This window comes from Zeugodacus cucurbitae, chromosome 6 (genome assembly GCF_028554725.1).
Source record: "Zeugodacus cucurbitae isolate PBARC_wt_2022May chromosome 6, idZeuCucr1.2, whole genome shotgun sequence".
Taxonomy (NCBI): Eukaryota; Metazoa; Arthropoda; class Insecta; order Diptera; family Tephritidae; genus Zeugodacus; species Zeugodacus cucurbitae.
In genome coordinates, this window is record NC_071671.1 from 61465279 (window position 1) to 61486718 (window position 21440).

Below are 21440 nucleotides of genomic sequence, written 5' to 3' on the forward strand. Positions count from 1 at the left end.
GCCACTTTAAACGAGAGGTAGTGAGCTTTTATTTTTAAACAAAAATTTGTGTGCCCATTAACGATCACCGTTTGCTCCATAGCATAGGGAGCACTACCGGTCCAGTAGATCATTAGCCGTGTTGGTATTGTGTCGTTGGATAAAAAAACGCGGCGGTTTCGGCTAATATATAAATATAACTTTATACGACGTTACGGCAAACATTCACTTGTGGCATATATAATATAAAAGGCTAACATATAGCTAAATTTATTTATAAATACTAGCTAATATAACAAAACTGCCTAATTTTATCTAAAAAAGTAATAATAGTTAGTGCAAAAAAGTGTGTGAGAATTGTTAAAACAGGTGCGGTAAATCGAAAGGGAAAGGTTGCGGTGAAATATGTCGGGTGATGTGCAGCCGCGTAAGCGAAAGGATAAGAAAAAGAGACGTGGTGAGTTCACGCAGCTGATCAGTAACAAATATTTAAATTACTTAAATTATTATAAAAGTAAAATATGAATAATATTCGTTATAGAATTTGAAAAATGGTTGGTTATGGTTAATTTTATCTATATTAATGAATAATTTATGTCGTGGGTGACATACTATTTTCACTTAATGTGTGCGCACAGCAAATCTGTGACCATATTATATAAAGATAAATATGTATGTAGGTTTATAGATAGGCATATATGCCTACGGTGAAGAAAACTTCTGATATATGTAGATGTGCACCCTATGTCTATTGTATAAGAATTAAATATACGCATATGAATTTTTGAAATGTAAATTGTCTTTTTACTGGGAATTTTCTTTTTAATGCAAAGGAAATTATCTTTTTAATATTCTAATAGATATGTATGTATGTATGTATGTACTAAATATCTTATTAGTATTTATGATCTGCAATGCATTTTTGCTGAAAATATATTGTAAGTGTAAATGTCTGTATGTATTGCTATGCACGTGATTTGTTATTTATCTTATTAGTTTACACACATACATATGTATGCATTTATATAACTACATTACAGACATGTTTATAATTAAATAATTATTTAAAAATATTAATCAGTTATTAAAAGCAATTTAAAAAAATATTAAAATATATATAAACACTCAACTTTGATACACACATATGCATATATCGCGTATTATTTACACATATTTACTTGTAAATATGTAATACTCAAGACTCGCTTCAGCTTACAGCTCACATAAATCTATCAAATTATGCGCGCAAACGCCTTACTGCACAATTTGAGTGTGACTTACTGAGCTTAATATGCAATTTTATTTTAAACTAATTTACACAAACATTCGTACATACATACATACAGACATGTGTGATTTGAACACTCATGAGCGCATTTTTATTGAATTTAGAAAAGTTCCTTCTTTCTTTTTTTGTTGAATTAGCGCTTCTTTTCTTTATCTAAGGCAAACATTTCATTTTCATGCGGACGGCGAACTAGAATACATCTGTATATATATACACATGTACGTATAATTTGTTTTTCAGAAACTTGCGCTAAAATTTATTTTAAGGAAACCAACAAATATTTTAGATGAAATGAAAGTCATATGTATTGAAGAAAGCACATTCTCACGCCTAGATACCTTACATACATACATACATGTGTATAACCGATTATATTTTAACGCTGTCCTACAAGTGACAAAATTTGTTGATCTTCGCAAAGGTATGCATGTTATATACTCATACATATGTACATAGGCACATAAACGCGCGCAGCTTTTTAATATAAATCAAATATGTGTGTATGTAGCATATAGTTGGGTTTTTGACTATATGTATATGGATTTTTTGAACATTCGTATGTATTAAAATACATATTCATACATATGTACACAAGTTTGTTGTTTGTTTTCATATATATATTTTTTATTTTTTATCGTTTTTCTGCATGCAATTTTCAATCTTATCGCGTGCGTAACCGCCCTCTATTCTCAAGCGAATTTTAATATTTCACATATGAGTTCAATGAATACATATTTACATGCTTATGTTTTCAGTACCTAATAATATGTATATATGTATATAAAACGATAATACATATATATTTAAAAAATTAAACATTAACTTTAAGCCAGTTATGCTTCAATACGAATATTCGGTTTGTTACCGTTCGTATGAATATTAATCGAATAATCGCAAACAGCGGCTACGCTGGCTAGGTCATGTTGTCCGAATGGACGAAAACACTCCAGCCCTGAAGGTGTTCGATGCAGTACCCGCCGGAGGAAGCCGAGGAAGGGGAAGGCCTCCACTCCGTTGGAGGGACCAGGTGGAGAGCGACCTGGTTACACTTGGGATCTCCAACTGGCGCCGAACTGCGAAGGAGAGAGAGAAGTGGCGCACTATCGTCGATTCGGCTATAACCGGCTAAACGGTTGCAACGCCAATCACATACATACATACAATCGCAATGTTACGACTATTTGAATTAGGGCTCTTAAAATTATTCGATTAACCTGAAAACCGATTATTCGAATATCCGGTTTGTAACCGTTCGTACGAATATTAACCGGTTAGTGCTATTCGATTAGTCGCAATGTTACGACTATTCGAATAGTCGTTCTACTGCGGTTATTTGAATAGTTAGACTGTCACTATTCGAATAAATGAAAATTGTTTGAAATCCAAGCAGCCTTTGATTTTTGTTTGTTTTTACTTATGAAAATGTCAGTTGTGCGCATTTTTCCTGTATTTCACTTTTTTCAATAAAAATGGAAATTGAATGAACTTACACTATTCGAATAGTCGACAACGAAAGGATAACCGGATAATCGGAAATGAGCGGTTAATCGAATAGTCGATGACTGACGACTATCCGAATAGTGCAAACCGAATATTATTATTCGAATAATGCCCTATTCGATTAATTCGGTTAGTCGATTAGTCGAATACCAAGAGCTCTAATTTGAATAGTCGTTCTACTGCGATTATTCGAATAGTTGTTGAGTTTTTGAATAAGTTAAATTTGTTTGAAATCCAAGTAGCTTTTAATTTTTATATGTTTTTAATTTTTGAATAAAAATGAATGCATTTGTACTATTCGAATAGTCGACAGCTAACGGTTAACCGGATATTCGAAAATGAGCGGTTAATCGAATAGTCGACGACTTACGACTATCTGGATATTGCAAACCGAATATTATCATTCGAATAATGTCCTATCCGGTTAATGCGGTTAGTCCATTAGACCAAGAGCTTTAATTTGTATGTAAGTAATCTACGAGGTGCGTTCAATTAACGGGAAATATATCGGTAATTTTGAAACTTTTTGAAAACAAATTTATTTATTCGTCTACAAAAAAAATTTGACAATTTACCTTTTCAAAAATTTGAAATCTTAAAATTCCCATTATTTTTTAAACATCTTTTATGTTAGGCTGAAAATTGTTATCCGTCAGGACGAATGGATATTTTTTTATTTCCTTGAGGGCTGTCCAAATAAGTAAGAATTATGCGAGCATGAAATTTTGAAAATTAACTTTAAGTATTTTGGCACATTTTCAGTTAGAATAGTAAGTAACTGGATATCCCGTTATCTAGAAAATTACTAGTTCGAATATTAACCGGATATCCACACTATTCAGATATCAACCGGGTCAACGTCCTATTTAATATTCGAATATAGAGATAACAGTCTGGATTATGTTACTCTATGAACTTGAAAACCTATTTGATATGCATACTTGCTAATAGAGTTACTATATTACAAATATAAATTTTCATAAAAAAATACAATAGTTAGAACATTGATATTTGTCTTCGACATGACCTTCCCGTCTGCCTTTCCTAGTTAGTAAAATTGTATTTGTTGCTATCCATTTGTCGTAGTATATGCTTTCAGCTTATTTATGTATGTGCCTTTCTTTCGCAATAATATTTCTTAAGGCTATTTATAATTTCATTTCGTTTTTTGTTTTTATTTTTATTTTTGTTTTTGTTACGATCAGTCAAAAGAAAGAACTGAATCAAGAACAAAGAATACGAAATAACGGAATAAATATTTATGTACGCCTTGGTCTGGGTAGACACTTTAAAGAGTTGCCAAATAAATTTTATTTATTATTTTTAGTTAACATAACCACTGTTTTGAAATGTTTTTACTAAAATATGTAGCTTAAAACTTTTTTGTCCACATTGCATCTATTGTTCTTATACATGTGTTTAAGGGTTTGCTCAGGATTTACATTTTTTTTTTATATCAAATTCTATAATATAAATTTGAGATACAAAAATCTCACAACAATAGTTCGGAGCGAATGTGAAGTTTGTAAGACCCATGGTATACAAAACGAATGGTCTCAAAATGGTCTTCCCAAAATGAAGATTTCCTAATAATCATTATCGAGATATCATGATGATCCGAAAAGTATTTGTCGTTCATAAAATACAGTACAGTTATATTAATGCGATTTTACTGAAGAGCGTGTTAAGAAGATAAATAGTAATTTGGATATTATGGTTAAAAGTATAACCTTAAGAGGTAGTGGTATTCAGAGATACGAAAACAAATGTTGCTATTAAATCATGTTATTTTTCAAAAGTAATAATTTGGCATTATTACACAATATTTTGACTTGAAGTCACGAAAATTTGAAAAAAAAAAATAGAATTTCCGAAGTTATAGCTGTTTGTGTTGACCCAGTTCTTAAAAAAGGTCCTTGCAGTGACAATCATAAGTCCTTGGAAATTCATGTAAAGTCAATCGGAGAGGAAAAATTTGTTTTATAAATAGATAATCCTGGGTCTGATTTTTTTCAAAAATTGACAAGAAATTTTTTTCTAGATTTTCGGCAAAAAATCAACAGTTAATTGGTCTTAAACAATCGACATTTTTGAAAAAAAGCTCCGGTCCAGGATAATTATGTATTCTAAAAGCTGTAGAAATCTCTTTAAAATCTACTGAGCGGTTTTCGAGTTACAGTTGTCACCAGTTCAAAAAACATAGTTTTGAGAAAAACGCTTTTAAAATTTCACACGATCGTGTTGGAGAGCCCGCACGCACTTTTTTATTTGTCAAATAACTCGAAAAGTATTTATCGGATCTTAACGAAAATGCAAAAAAAAAATGATTTTATGAAAATACTGATTAACCCCTTAATACTCCGGTTCTTCATATAAAGTTTTGACGTTAATATTCAATAGACCTCTTCTCGATATATTATCTTTGTAGAACATATATACACATACTGTGAATAAGGCAATATCCACCTTTTTTATTCGAAAATAAATTCTTTAATTAAAAAATTGGTTGGCAACCTGGCTACCCATAAACAAGTGAGATCTTGCATTTATCTACCTATTCCCCGTGTTTATCATTATACGTACATATAAACTTACCTCACAAACATACATATATACATAATATATTTGTTGAAAGGTAAATGTGAGCGCGCTGTGTGTAGCCGGGTACGCCACCCGGTAGTGTAGATCTGTATGGATATCCGCATGCAGTCGAGTTGTATGTATGTAAATGTTGAGACAGATATGCATATGAGCGTGCCATATGAAGCTATAGGTCATTCACAGTGATTTTGTGGGTGAAGCAATTTACATATTCATAAATATACAAACATACAAACATGTGGTACATATTTAGCTTTGTGAAAGCTCTTTCTTGATTTGTTTTCTACTGTTCTTAGTCGACTGTCTTAAGTACGTATGCCTATGCGTGTGTGTGTGTGTGTGTTTGTGCGCCTATATGTATGTTTGTAAGTATGCAAATTCTGTGTGTGCATGTACCGTATATAAATTCCTGCCAGTCAACAATTTTTTTTTAAAGACTTCATGCTTGTAATTCCGACTGCGCGTGCAAATACCCATACATATCTAAATACGCGTACATAAATTGATAATGAGTCGACACAAATAACGGCGTAGATAATAAATTATGATCTCGTTAGCTATGTGAGAATAATGAGCAATGGAATAACTCGTGAAGTAATTAGTGTTTTTTTTTTAATTATAAGAGAAAAGAACAAAAAACTAATTATGGAAGTAAGTTCAAGTCATATTATTCTTATACGAGGTGTGTTCAAAAAATAATGGGAATTTTTGTTTTTTGAAAAAAATATTTATTCATTCGTTTATATTAATCGTATCATCTTCAAAATAGTTCTCTTTCGATATGATGTACTTCGAAATACTTCTAAAAAATAGATTTTTGATATAACCTTTGGCTCCTTCTCATGTGCTTGTAAAATGACAGCCCTTTAAGGTTAACTTTATTTTTGGTAATAGGATGTGACTTTTTTCCGTAGCTATGTCTGGTGAATATCAACATAATAAACAAAAAAAAAATTGGTAAAGTTAAAATTCCCATTATTTTTCGAACACACCTCGTATGTGCATACATACATACATATGTGCTAAGATATTACTAAGAGCATACATTTATTATTTAATTACATTGCTTTCTACTTTTCAAAATATTGTGATAGTTGCTAATTATTTATGTGTTTATTATTATTTAGTGTTTTTTGCATTAATTTTCATGGCTTATATGCTATATAATCTTATATATAGGGATGTATAAGATCACTGATCTATATGTGTATGTACGTTACATACATACATATGTATGTTTGTATGTAGATAAGTAATGTTCATTTATCAGTTGGCATTTGTCCATTAAAATTGAACGTACATTATGATTTGCTCTTTGTATTTTTGGCATTGCTCTTAAATTCTTTTACTTTTATTTTTATTTAAATAATTTTTTTTTTGTTTTAATTTTTCTCACTTTAGTTTTTGTTTTTGTTTCTATTTTTATTTTGTTTTTGTTTTTTTTTTTTAATTTTTTTACTTTCATATAATTGCTGTCTTCTTTGTTAGTCTGACGAGTTTCTTTGTTTACGTTGCTTTTATGCAGTCATTCAATTTATTTAGCGGCCACATCTGCTTTCGTACGCATTTCTCACGCTTCCTTAATTATAAATGTACACATTTAAATCTAAAGATGTGTAATTTACTACATACATACACATCACGATTAATTTGTATACAATGCTGTTGTTTTTGTTATTATCACAGAAGTAATTTATCTCAGAGTACCATATATACATACAGAGGTAGTCAAAATTATTTACACATCGAACGTTTTTTTACAAGTTTCATACAAAATGCATTCGCTTATTGTTGTTGTTGTCGCAGGTTAACAAAATGCTATGTTGTTGTAAACCTTAATCTATTCCTGAGCGGATGAAGTCAGTTTGGCTAGAATAGCTAGAAATATGGCGGAGATATAAGCAAATGAACTGAAGACTCGGAGTAGTCAAAAGTATTTACACACAACATGAACTCTATTATCCTGTTCTTATTTAATGATAACTATAACATTTTAATGTTCAGTATAAATTCCTATTCTAAGGCGATAAATTCATAATGGGTTACATTACCATTGGCGTCAATACCAGCCTGAATTGATTCAACACAATTGTGCGCTAAGTTAACAGTTAATTTAGACCAAATGTCGGTAATTTCGGAGATTTCGGTTATTATATCAATTGTCCTCTGATATTTAACGAAAGACCAACCATTTTGACTAAAGTTTTGGTCAGGGCTGTGCGGAGGTCAACTTGATTCGCTTCATTTAAAACTTTTGAAGGTAAAGATCCTTCATGAAATGGAGCATTATCCTGTTGTAAAATGTAGTCAATAGTTGGAAAAGGCCGACGGACCACTACAATGGCATGGTCATGTGAATTCTGATATATCCGGATGATTTAGGGTCACTAAATTAGTACCAAAGCTCCAAAACAGAAGTAAGGAAAATTTCCCCAAAGAATCAAAAAAAAAAAAATCAAAAATCATCACTCCCGACTCTATTTAGCGTCTAAGCTGCATTATTCTTCTTCTCACGTGGTAAATGCATAAACCGTTTACTAAAGAAGCCCTGGAACAAAAAATCAGCCTTATCTGTCCACGACAGGCTTTAGGATGCATTTTAAGGAAAATGAGAGGCATATCGCTTTTTTGGTTTCGGAAGTGGTCAACTTTATACACAACGTATGTATTTATGTTACTATTTTTAAATGTCCTTAGCAGCATCATTGGCTGTTCATGCAATAAGCTGATTCGATGATGCTGCAATATTAAGAGGACTAATTGTGGGATTTTGTATGACAGTTCCTACTACCCTTCTGCATTCTCTTTGAGTAATCACAGGTTTCCGCCCAGTTATCTTTAAATTGTCCTTGCAATACTTCGTTTCCTTCTTTTTAATAACATTATAAACAGTATTCCATCAAATTCTATAAATTTTAACTAACTCCGAAGCCTAAACCCGAGTCTTAAACTTAGTAACAGTCTCTAATCTAGTTATAATCGATAATTCCTTTGTTTTCGATATTTTATTTACCAATTTTTATATTTTAAGGCTGAGTTAGGTTGTTAAGAATGCAATAGAATCAAATTACTACTTTTGCTCAAATCAAATCCAAGGATAAAGGCTAAATCACCGTGTGTAAATACTTTTGACGCAAAAAAAATGTGTGTAAATACTTTTGACTACTCCGAGTCTTCAGTTCATTTGCTTATTTCTCCGCCATATTTCTAGATATTCTTGCCAAACCGACTTCATTCGCTCGGGAATAGATCAAGGTTTACAACAACACAGCATTTTGTTACCCTGCGACAATAACAACAACAAGCGAAAGCTTTTTCTGTGAAACATGTAAAAAAACGTCCGATGTGTAAATAATTTTGGCTACCTCTGTATATATTGTGGCAACATATAATTATCAAAGAAAATTCACGTATTCAATCGAGATAGACATCGGTTTTTATATCCCAGAATCGAAATCAGATTATTATGCTCGTCCTCTTTTACAGTTTGAAACCTGTCAAGATCTAATAGCAACCTAACATACTTCGAATGTAACGTCAAATTGAATCCGTGCCATCATCGTTTGACTTTACAATGAATAATTGGTCGTTCAAAAAAGTATTCAAAAGAAACCACTTAACGACAGTGGCCGAAATTGATCTATATACCGTATATTGGGATCTGTATTTATAGTCAATAATGCGAGATGAGAATCCGTTGTTCCTATTGTCATAGTTTCACAACTACCACGGTTGTTTGTAAATCATAAAACTAAACGAGTTAGATATAGGGTTATATATAACAAAATGATCAGGGCGACGAGACGAGTCAAAATCCAAATGTCTGTCTGTCCGTCCGTCCGTGCAACGGATAACTTGAGCAAATATTGAGATATCTTGACGAAATTTGGCACACATATTCCTTGGGACCGTGAGAGGGTGGGTAAAATCGGACCACTGCCACGCACACAAAATGGCGAAAACCGATAACACATAAAGTGTCATAACTAAGTCATGAATAAAGTTATAAAAGTAAAATTTGGAATAAAGAATCGTACTAGTAAGGGGCATATTTGGATGTAGTTTTTTTTTTGGGTAAGTGGGCGCTCCAAATCGGTTATTTGTATATATCTCGCAAACCAATAAAGCTATATAAACCAAACTTTCTGCAGTCGTTTTTTTTAGACATTTCCTTATACAGTCCATTGAAGAAATCGGATAATAACCACGCCAACCTCCCATTCAAAGGTTATGTTGAAAATGGCAAAAAGTGCGTTAACTCACTAACAAACAACGTCAGAAAAACATGGCAAAAGCTGTACTCAGATTAAAAAAAAATGGAAAATGACACCTGTGGAAAATGGATGAGATCGGTTCACAACCACGACAACTTCCCATATAACTAAATTTTGAAGTCCATCTGATTCCTTCACTTTATAAGATATACATACTTACACTTTACACAAATACTGTATATGATCCGTGGCATCACTTGTGAAAAAATTGTCGAAATCGGACTATAACTTTTCAAAGCCCCGGATATCGAATATGAAGAACTAACTGCCTCACTCACTTATGGTAATTTTTCACCGAAAAAAATCGGTAAATCTCTCAGATCTCTCAATTTAATTCAGAGGAAATCGTTTTCTTCTAATAGTGTGTCTTTGTACCAGAAATGGTTAAAATCGGGTCATAACTTCCCCCAGATCTCATATAGCTAATTATAGGATTTTCAAAAATACGATGAGCTTAATAGCTTATAAATCGGTTAATATATAAAATATCTTAGCCAAATTAAATGAGCATATACTCTCAGATATAATGTATGTATGTAGGTGATGAAAATGAGTGAAATCGATTCAGGAATTACCTCAGCCTATATACTATATATGATTTTTGTTTTTCTATTGGACTTTATGTCGAATATATGTGTCAAATTGTACGTAATCTTAATAAAAATATACCAATATTTTTGCAAGAGTATAAAATGTTACGTTGAACCCGAACTTAGCCTTTCCTTACTTGTTAAGTATGTTATTATTAAGCTAATATTAATATTGTTATTATTAAGATATTTTAACTATATATTTATATTATTTAGATGGGCTCGATCGTAAATCGGAGGGTGAACTATCTTTCTCGCGTCATTCAAGCTTTGAAGGTAGCTGCAGAACCCTTTGCATCTCGTTAAATTGTGCTTCCTTTCCACGAAAAATAAAATAATTCAGGAAAAAAAGAAATTAATAAACATAATTAGAAAAAACAAAGTAAAAAAAATATTTACTTAATAATGCGATACAGTGTTGTATTCTATACCAAAAATCGCATGTTGCACATGAAACTTGTATTGGGAAATTATTATATCTTCAATATTCCAACATCTCACTTGCAATTTAAAAAAAAAATCCAAATTGAAACGTTCGACTCCTTTCACCATACTGCACTGCCCTCGTTGAATCCCGTTTTTATTCATTATTCGTTATTCTTTAATTTTTATACTTTTTTACACTCATTTTTATCAATTTCCTTGCACGATTTGTTTATACTTATGTTCGCTCATTATGCACCCTATTTCGTACAGATGATGAGTCTTCGCATGGCGTGCACATCACCAAGATGGGCACCGAAGATGTACACTTCCATGTGCAGCATGAACACGGTACTGGCGGCCATTGGTGTGCGAAGATATTCTTCTTTTCACTATTAGCCATTCTCTTTGGACTCGTTGGCTTGATAATATTGGAGAATCGCGGCATATCTGATTGTGAGTACACTGTTTTTTTTTTTACAGCGAAACATATACATAACCAAACTACATTTCAGTGGACACACCTTTGTCAGAGTCACGTTTCTCAAATTATTTCGACGGCTGGGTGGATGAGAGTCGGCAAGAGCACGACGATCACGATCCCGTGCAGGCGTCAATAGAAGAACATGACGAGCACGACGAACCGTTCGAAGAGGAGGAAGATCACTCTGAATTGGATGAAGATGCCGATGAAGAGCATGACGATGATGATGATGAGCAAGAGGAGGCAGAAGATGAAGATGCCACAACGGAACAAACAAAAGAAGAAGAAGATGATGATGAAGAGAGAGATGAAGATAACGATAATGAGGATGAAGATGAAGATGACGAAGAAGATGCAACTCAAGAGGCTACAGTTGAACAAAGTAACGAAGCGGAAGAGAATGAAGATGATGATAATGATGTTGATAATGTCAGCAAAAATGAGGGGGAAGAGGATGACGACGAGGAAGACGAGAATGTAACACAAGAAGCAACAAAAGAAGAAGAAGAAGATGATGATGATGAAGCAGATGATAATGATGAAGATGAGAATAATACGAATGAGAAAACCGTCGAAGTTAGTCAAGAAGCGAATGACGACGATGATAATGATAATGAAGCCGACGAAAATGATAGCAATGCTAATGCGGCCGATGACGATGATGATGACGCTGAAGACGATGATGATAATAGTGTGGAACCCATCTATGAGCGTTCCACTCAACAAACCAGTCAACATTCAGCTGGCAATAGCGCTGCTGCAGACGATGATGATGATGCTTTTGATGAGGTAATTTAATTATATTATAAATTCTGTCAAATAAGTACCCGGAAATTGTCATGTTAAATTTTCTGGCTGAGAATATTTCAAAATTTGTTTCCCCATGTTGGCACAACTATCAGCCACTATTTTGTTAATTTTTATTGCTATGTGTTATTTAGTTTAATTTAAAATGAGAATTTCCGGGTACTTATTTGACAGAATATATGTATAACTTTTTCGTGCTTTTATAATTTGTATGTGGCATTTTTCTTCGTAGGAAGACGATGATGATGATGATGAGACTAACGACTCAGTAGAGAATGTTGTCGACAATGATGCTGAGGAGCTCTTGTTGTTACAACAAAAAGCGCGACAACAAGCAGCAGAGGCTGCCAAAAATGCGCCTAACTCTGCAGAGCAGAATGATAAAGACGACTCAGCTGAAGCGGTGCCATCTTGGGCCTCATCTCGTAAGTAAAATATAATCGTGGGGTATATTTAAATTGAGAGTGGGGGTGGGGTATGTAATTATGTTGCAGTGTTTGAGACAAAGTGATTTTTTTTCCAAATACAATATTGTGTTGAGTCGAAATCGTTATTCCAAGTGTATAAGTTCCAGTGACAAGTGTGTTTTGATGCAATCGGTTGTATAAAATAATAAACAATTAGGGTAAAATGTATAATATCATATATTATATGTAGAATTTGTATCTCCCAATGTATACACGAAAATCTGTTTAAAAGTGTTGCTATATATATAAAGTATTGTTATAATTTCTATGTTCCTGATAATGTACAAGAAAGTGCAAATACCTTTCATATACAAATCATACACTACTTTTGTTGCACTCATAATTTGTTTTTCATATTTTAACTACCTTCTTAATTTCTTTTAATTTTATTTTCTTTTACTTGTTTATTAAAAATAATACTCATATACGAAATAAAGTGGTTTTTAAGGATAAATGCACCGGATTCAACTTTAGAAACGTCTTTATTTCGTATTGTATGTATTCGAAATATTTCAAAATAACGAAATAATTCGCTGAAATCATCATAACATCCTATAATACATATATATATATATATAATTTTGCAGTTGCGGTTAAATTTGGCGTCGGTGTGGCACTCGCGCTAGTTGCACGCCTTGTATTGATTAGGAATAATCCAAATACAAGTGAGTTGAACAATTTCAAAAAAACAAACGTGTTGAATTTTGAACTTAACACCGTAAAATTAAATAATTCACGCTTACTAGTGCTGCTTTTACGTTTTACGTTAATCCACATTTGGTGCCAATAAACCTAAAGCCAAAAAAAAAACAAAAAAAAAAAACTTAAAATTCTTACTTTGTACTTTTAATTATCTGTTGTGAAATTTAACCTCAAAAAATGTTTTTTTTTTTCGAAACTTGTTTTCAGCATGGCTTAACATTTTTTAACACCAGAAAAATCGAAATTTTCTCTTAACAACAAAAACCTTATTTGCACTTTCTTTTAGGATTTTTAATTCATTGTTTATATTTGTACAAAATAATTACATTAATTGTATTCACTTAAATTATAATTGATTGTCATATGTAAATGTGTTTTATTATTTTTCTTTTATTTTATATTTTAGTCATTGAAATGTTTAAGATTTTATACGCATATTATATTTTGCGCCATTGTATGTATGCTGCAATATTGGCAATTTTATTGTGATTTTTAATTATAAGTTTCAAAAGCAATATTTTACTTATTTTTTTATTAAATATATTATATTTTTATTTGAATGAAAAAAAAAATTTTAACCGATAACGTCGACTTAGATGAGGAACCTTCACCGGAGGTGATAATGAAGCGTCGCCTAACAATCGCAACTGCGGAGGACACTTACGACAACGATGAGGAGGAGCCACCACTGCTAGATGATGGTTAAATTCATTATTTATACACACCTAAATAAATATGCAAAGCTTTCATGAAATGAGTTGAGGTTAGGGCGTGAGGCTGAGACAACTGTTTTTTGCAATGCAGATTTTTGGCCTAAAAGAAGATTGAATTGATGTTATGAATAGGGTATATAATCGGCATGCTCAGTTTTATAATAATATAATATTTTTTTTATATTTTTTTTTGGAGGTTGGAATGAATATTTATACCAAAGTATTTAATTTTTTTGATAATTCCTTCACAAAACACCACTGCCATCATTTCATTCTCGGTTTTTGGGAAAAACATTTTTAATTACATATGTCACTTTTTGGAAAATTAAAATTTTGTGGACCTCAACCAAATTATGGCGCAATTACTATAGGCCTCAGAGTTCAGAATTCTTGCAGAAAGCATAAAAATAGCAGAAATATACCAAAAGTTGTTTATCATAAAAAATTAAAAAAAAAAATCGAATTTTAGCATCTCCCATATATTATTTGACTTTCTTTAATTGATCCACACGCGCTCAATTTACGACCTCAGCTCATTTCCAAAGTTTGAACATATTTGCTTTACAATTTGGTTACAAATGGATTTCTATTTATACACCAAAAGGCGAGTACTCTGAAGAAGAAATCGAAATCGAAGAGGAATACGAATATGAAGAGGATGAAGAAATCGAATTACCTGAAGACCTTGACGACAATCTATCAGCCTTGGCCGGCGAATATATACCGGAAACTTTTGAGCAATTAAATAGTCTCTATCGTTCACATCTCAGCGAACCGGATTCGGGTGCATCCAGCTCAAATCCACAACGTGTTGAAGAAGTGAGAGATCAACGTTTTGTTGCGAAGAAACAGCCAGCAGTATTCAATGCACCACCACCGCCAACCACAACTGATAAATCATACAAGAAGGTATCACCATTTACCGCAACTACAACAACAACAGCAACAGCACAATCATTTACGCCAACTTTAAAACAAACACAATCACCAACAACAACAACAACAAGCAGCACGAAAGACGAAACTATAAAACGAAATCCAAATTTTAATACCACAACAACAAAACCAACAACGGCTGCTGATCTATACTCTGCGAAAAGCAATATCAAACAATACATACCGGATTCACCAAAAACGACAAAACACGAAGTTACACACGATTTGGACTATCAACCCGATGAAGAGGATATCGATTATGATGATGATGAAGATGTTGAAGGTGTTGATGATGATGGTGTTGGTGGCACATATACGCGCGATATATTAGACGATACAGACGAAGAGGATGAGGTAGATGAAGATGAGGATGAAGAAGAAGACGATGATCTTTTAGATGATGAGGATATTTCAGATGTTGATGACACTGAACTCATGAATAGATTAGAGGCAAAATATGGCCGTTTGCCGGCTAAAGAATACGAGAGCGATGAAGATCCAGACGATCCAACATGGACACGTAATTTCTAATACTAATTACTGCTTAATTGGCATTATTATCGTCGTGGAAACATTTAAATGCATACCTACATACATACATACACAATCAACCGTCCACTGATTGGCATTTATGTAATTGCATATCTTTTTTGTATTTTCATGATATTTTAATTATAATGCATACATCACAATTGAAAAGTTCCCAAACCACAAAAACCTACATAAACAACTACATCATTAACATCTTCAACATCATCAACATCATCATCACAGCTGTCTCAATCGGTTGGTTTCAGAAAACTCAAGCAAAAACTTTTGATACGAAATACATATTTACATAGTATGGCATAAGGTTTTGCTATTGTAATAATGTTGCAATAATTAGCGGATAGTAAGTGTTGACGAATTAGCAATTAAGAAAATTATATTTTACATAATTAAATTCGAAAATACAAACAAATACATATGTGGGTGGAGCACAGTGGTTATCACTGATTTGCAATTGAATTAAACTCTAAAACATACTCATTTATATATTATTTACATTTCATAAACATAACCTAACTTTTTACATCATTAATTTTCTCTATCTCTCAATCTCAATCGCTAGAAATCAAACCAAAGGAAGAATTAGGTGGTGGACCCCAAGCTCAAAACGATGATTTCGATTCGTATGAACATGAGCTGCGTCGCGCAAACGAAGATATAATGCGAGAGGTGAGTGGATAAACAATGGAAACAAAGTAAAAAGGACTTATAGGTTACTACTATGAAAAATATTGGGTTTTTTAGACTTTAAAATAGACTTTTCTAAAAATTTAAATTTCTTTGGACTAAATATTTTTAAAAAGTTCTAAAAGGTTTAAAAACTGAAAATTTTCGACTAAATTTACGGATATCCGAGTTATGTTCAAAAAATAACGGGAAATTTCGTTTTTTGAACAAATATATTTATTTATACTGCTGCAAATTAGTTCCCATACGATATTATACACTTATGCCAGCGCGTCGTTCAACCGTCGAAATACTATTCAAATTTGATTTTTGGGTTAGTCTTTCGGTCTTACAGCGATTTCTCGTATGCTTGTAAAATGGATTAGGAGTAGCCAGAGGAACGAAAAAATGAGAATTTTTTGGTAATTTTTTTACTTGTAAATCGTGTTATTTCACAAAAGTAATAATATGGCATTATTAAACAATTTTTTTAATTGAAGTCACGAAAATTTGAAAAAAAAAAAATTATAATTTCCAAAGTTTGTTTGTGTTGTTCGTCTAAAATCAACCGGACAGAAAAATTAGTTTTATAAATAGATAATCTGGGATCTGATCGAAGCTTTTTTTTCAAAAATTAACAAAATGGCGACCAAAGACATTTTTTCCTGGTTTTTTGGAAAAAATCAATATTTAATTGGTCTTAAAAAATCGAAATTTTTGAAAAAAAAGAAAATACTTCGATCAGGTCCATTATAATTATGTATTCTAAAAGCTGTACAAATTTCATTAAAATCGACTGAGCAGTTTTCGAGTTACCGTTGTCACCAGTTAAAAAAACATAGTTTTGAGAAAAACGCATTAAAGTTTCACACCAACGTTTTGGAGTGCCAAGCGCTCTTCATTATTTGTCGAATAACTCGAAAAGTAATAATTAGATCAACTTCAAATTTTCAAAGAATATTTTTAAGATATTACACATAACGAAAATGCAAAAAAAAAACAAAATTGAGTTTTTGAAAATCCTGACTACCCCTAACCCTTTAAGGTTCTCTTTATTTTTGTAAATAAAAAAATCACACGGAATGGGGAATATGAAGGATGAGGTATTGTAACAGTATAGTTTTTGGCCAAGAATTCACGAACATGCAGCGAAGTGTGAAATTTTAACAAATGAAAATCGCAAAGCTTTTAAAATCACGTCTATCGATTGCTACAGACAAAGTGAGCAATGAATGCGTGCGTATTTCGGGGGATCTATCTATATCAACATAATAAAAACATTTTTGACAGTTGGACTCTACACATCCGCAAAGTTTAAAAAATTAAAATTCCCGTTATTTTTTGAACACACCATATACAAAACTTTTTTTATATTAAATCAGAAAATATCTTGCATATAACCATTTTACACATTTTATTTTCTATTCTGACAGTTCTCTTATCAATAAAAAATAATTAATTGCCAAAATTACATACAAACAACGTCCCCACCTACCTAGCTTTTAATGCGTTCGCTTTAATTAAAACAAAAATGCTAGTCTGTAGTTTTTAAGAAAAATATGTAACTTTTCTATTAATTAAATAAAAAATACACAAAATACAATTTGATTAAGTAACTTCACGTAAATGTACTAAAAGCTTAATACTGATAAAACGATGAATTAAAGATTTTGATGAAAAAAATATTTTCTTTGGCATTTACATATATATAAAAATTAAATGGTAAATATTATTAAATGCAACGATAACACTAATTGGCTGCTTTAAAAATATATTTCAAAAATATAAAATAATAAATAATTTCGCATTTCTGTCTCACAGCGCCTGACAATCAGAGCGCAACAATTTAATTTGCTAGAATTGCATTACTCAATTAACTTATTGCTTAACTGAGCCGACGACGCAGGCGGGCACGCTCATCACCCACTTAAGGCCGCGCCGCGTCTGGGTCACGGTTGTCCAATTAAGCGATGACATTAATTGCAATCGATGCCATACACACTTACTGACTTACTTACTAACAGACACACTCATACACACTCACATTTTGCGCATGCCTAAGCGCTAACTGTATATTTGTTATTGCTTTTGTTGTAATTGCATGTTCTATTCTTACTAATAATGCGTTTTATTGTTATTGTTGTAATTGTTTATTTCCCAATGCTGCTGCTGTTAACTGCATTTGCAACTCCCGCGCAATACACACACACAATCACACACGCACACATCTTTGCGGCGCGCAAAAGAATTACGCAATCGCCGTTAAGCGTTTCGCCGAACTCGTACAACGTTTTCCCGACCGACCAGCGGTATTTCTCGGACAAGCGACGGTGCTCGATAAGCTGTCGGAGCGTCAGCGTAGCAACACATTGCTGACACAAGCACTGTTGGCGTACAAGCGTTATTTTGCGCTGGGCAACGCCGTCACCGATCATGCGCAGTTTCGCGCCACCGCTGAGCGCTGCATCGAGCGCATGCGCTTCATGGGTAAACTCGTTTGGCTGTAGGAGCTGAAATGAACGCACGACTCACGACTAGCTCTGTTGCTAATCAACGCTTCTGCTGCTTGCAGGTCACCACATGCAGGCGGTGCCCATACATCTGCAGCTGATCGCACGCTTTATCAATGAACCGGATGTGCGAAATCAATTGGCCATCACTTTCCTGCTGCAAAATCGGTGAGTCTGTCATTACATGCTTTTATGCTAAATTGTTGTTGTACCAAATCGATTACTTACAGTTTAAGCGACGCCAAGCTGGTGCTGCAGGAAGTATTGCGCCGTTGGCCCAAGGACGGTTTTGCGCAGGTGCACTATGGTTTCGTTCTGCGTCAGCTGGATAAGGATTACAAGAATGCCGTTATTTACTTGCGTGCGGGCATCAAATCGAAAGCGCCAGGCACACAGGATGGTCGTTTCTACTTCAATCTGGGCGATTCGCTGCAACGTCTTGGTCGCCAAGCTGAAGCCGTTGAAGTGTATAAACGCGGCGCAGCGCTCAAGCTATTTCCGTCCGTCTACCAGCGTTCACTGTACAATGAGCCGGATTTGCGTGCCCAGCCCTACTGGACCAAAGTGGAGACCACTTACGCGGTATATCTGAATCAATTGGAACGTAATTGGCGCGCGATACGTGATGAAGCGTTAAGCTTGTTGGGTAGGCGTGGCAATTATCTCGACGAGACGGAAAGTTTGCGTGATACCGGTGATTGGCAGCAATTCGAGTTGTATTCACGTGGTCAGCGGCGCGTGCAGAATTGTCAGAAAGCGCCAATAACATGTGGACTTATTGAGAAATTTACAGCGGCAGCGGGCTGTCGACGTGGTCAAGTTAAATTCAGTATCATGCAACCGGGCACGCATGTTCATGCTCACTGTGGACCGACGAATTGCCGTTTACGTGCCCACCTGGGTCTGGTTGTGCCGCCAGGACCACGCTTGCGTGTGGCTGAGGAAGAGCGGTGAGTGTGACTGATATACGCTATCATAACGCTAAAGTGACGTCACACTAAACTCAAAAGTGTAAATATTTGAGTTACTGATATCATTTATTGCTATTTTCGGATGTTTCATGAGTTCAATATATATTTTATAATTATGCATTTCTATTTACTTGCAGCACTTGGAATGAGGGTGAATTTTTGATATTCGACGATAGTTTCGAACATGAAGTATGGCATAACGGTACTAGTTTACGACTCGTGCTGATTATCGATGTCTGGCATCCAGATTTGAGCGAAATAAAACGGCGTACACTGTCAGCGATTTGATCGGAAAGTAGTTGTTGTGGCCGTAAAAAGTTCCTGTTCGCACTACACCAAATAGATTGAAACGTATAATTAATTTTTAGAACAAAAAAAAAAAAAATAAAAAAATGCTTTTTATTGCGGCTTTTATAAATAGCTTATTAGCACCTAGGCTATCACACTTGCTAACACGCTAACTAATTTCGTAATTGCAGTTAAGTTGAACTTTCCTTACTAAAATGTGAATTAATATAGTTTATGTTAAAAGCGTAAAAATGTAACTCAAAGGTATAGTTTTAAGAACACTTAGAAGTCATTATGGTTTAAATTTGGTTAGGAGAGAATCTCTAGGCGACATGCTGATACTTTTGTTACTTAAATGAAGAGTTCTAGGTTACTTATTTTCTTTTTTTAGTTTTTATATTAATTTTCTGAAATAATTTGAATAATAAATACTGATGAAAAATAATAAATTTTAATTCAAAATAATTTAAAAAAATACTATTGCTGATTGCCTTTCCCATAAAAGTCATAATTAAACTTAAAAAAAAAATTAAAATGAAATTGAAGTTAAAAGCTTATTTTTTTTTAATTTTTCCATATAGAAATATTTTTGTTTTATTATTTCCATCATAAAAAAAATATTTTCTATTCAATTAATATTAGTACACGCCCTAAAACTTATTCTAAGATTTAATATTTATTTATTCATGTGTAAAGACAGTTGTGTAAACTTATTGTTAACCGAACGAAAGCTATTTAATATTATACAATTACAATTAATATAAAAGCCACTGTGAAAATAATATAAAATCAAACAAATGTGTTGTAAATATGAATTAATAAATTTGCTTTCCTTTTCTACACCGTAAAACAATGTGTTTCGATTTTGTGTAGATTGAGTGTAAAGTCAACTGGACGATGATGCTGTACTGGACGATGACGCACCACATGTGAGGTAATGATTTCGGCGATTTTGTATTCGAAAATGTCAATCAAAGTACAGTGGAACTTCTCTAAATCGAATCACCATAACCCACAAAAAAACTTCGAGTTAGAGCGACTTCGAGTTATAGAATTTTCATTAAAACATATAAATTTTCAAAAAAGCTGTAAAATATAGATTTATACACTGTTCTATTTATTAACTTCGCATAAAGTATTAATTACATACGTTAAAACATGTATTCTGTAATTTTGTTTGTTGCAGTTTCCTATTATTGGCTCTTGCCGTCTATATGCCATGCCTTTGTTAGATGATTTATGCAATCCATAAGTGTAATATTATATTTTTTGTTTGCCTCCATACGATATAGAGATACTCTTTTAAGATTCTGCCTCGATAGTAAAATTTTAAATTTTGTATTACGTCCTGACCAAAAAGTTCGATTTATGGAAGGAAATTTGTATGAAAGTTGCCTTCTATTGCCTCTTCAAGAGTTCGAGTTATGGAGAACTTCGAGTTAGGCAAGGAAATTTGTGTGAAATTTTGCTCCTAAACGCTATTGCCAATTCAAGTGTTCGAGTTATGGAGATCGTCGAGTTATAGAAGTTCGAGTTATGGAAGTTCCACTGTATGATGATTGAGATATGAAATTGGTGATATATAGAAGTTCATAAGTAAGCAGTGTCACGCCCATCTTCCAATATTTGAACTAATTTAACGGTTATAAGGGCTGTATTATTAGCAGTTTTCATGAAATAGTAAGTGCAAGG

General features: G+C 33.1%; 1 protein-coding gene across 5 annotated transcripts; it reads left to right on the top strand.

Annotated features, from left to right (window-relative positions):
• Window positions 1–26: 26 nt before the first annotated feature.
• Window positions 27–20164, top strand: LOC105209240 (serine-aspartate repeat-containing protein F). 5 transcript variants are annotated; one of them, XM_054233675.1, is made up of 14 exons: window positions 27–436; window positions 10449–10508; window positions 10929–11111; window positions 11171–11928; window positions 12179–12371; window positions 13001–13078; window positions 13522–13569; window positions 13712–13816; window positions 14433–15284; window positions 15876–15982; window positions 18226–18466; window positions 18552–18657; window positions 18720–19439; window positions 19598–20164. In XM_054233675.1, exons 1-14 carry the CDS (start codon window positions 385–387, stop codon window positions 19746–19748), a joined length of 3654 nt encoding a protein of 1217 aa, XP_054089650.1. In that variant the 5' UTR covers window positions 27–384; the 3' UTR covers window positions 19749–20164. The 5 variants fall into 5 exon arrangements, with proteins under 5 accessions (XP_054089650.1, XP_054089651.1, XP_054089653.1 ...); XM_054233676.1 differs by lacking the exon at window positions 13522–13569; XM_054233677.1 differs by lacking the exon at window positions 10449–10508 and having other exon boundaries at window positions 28–436.
• The last annotated feature ends 1276 nt before the right edge of the window (window positions 20165–21440 follow it).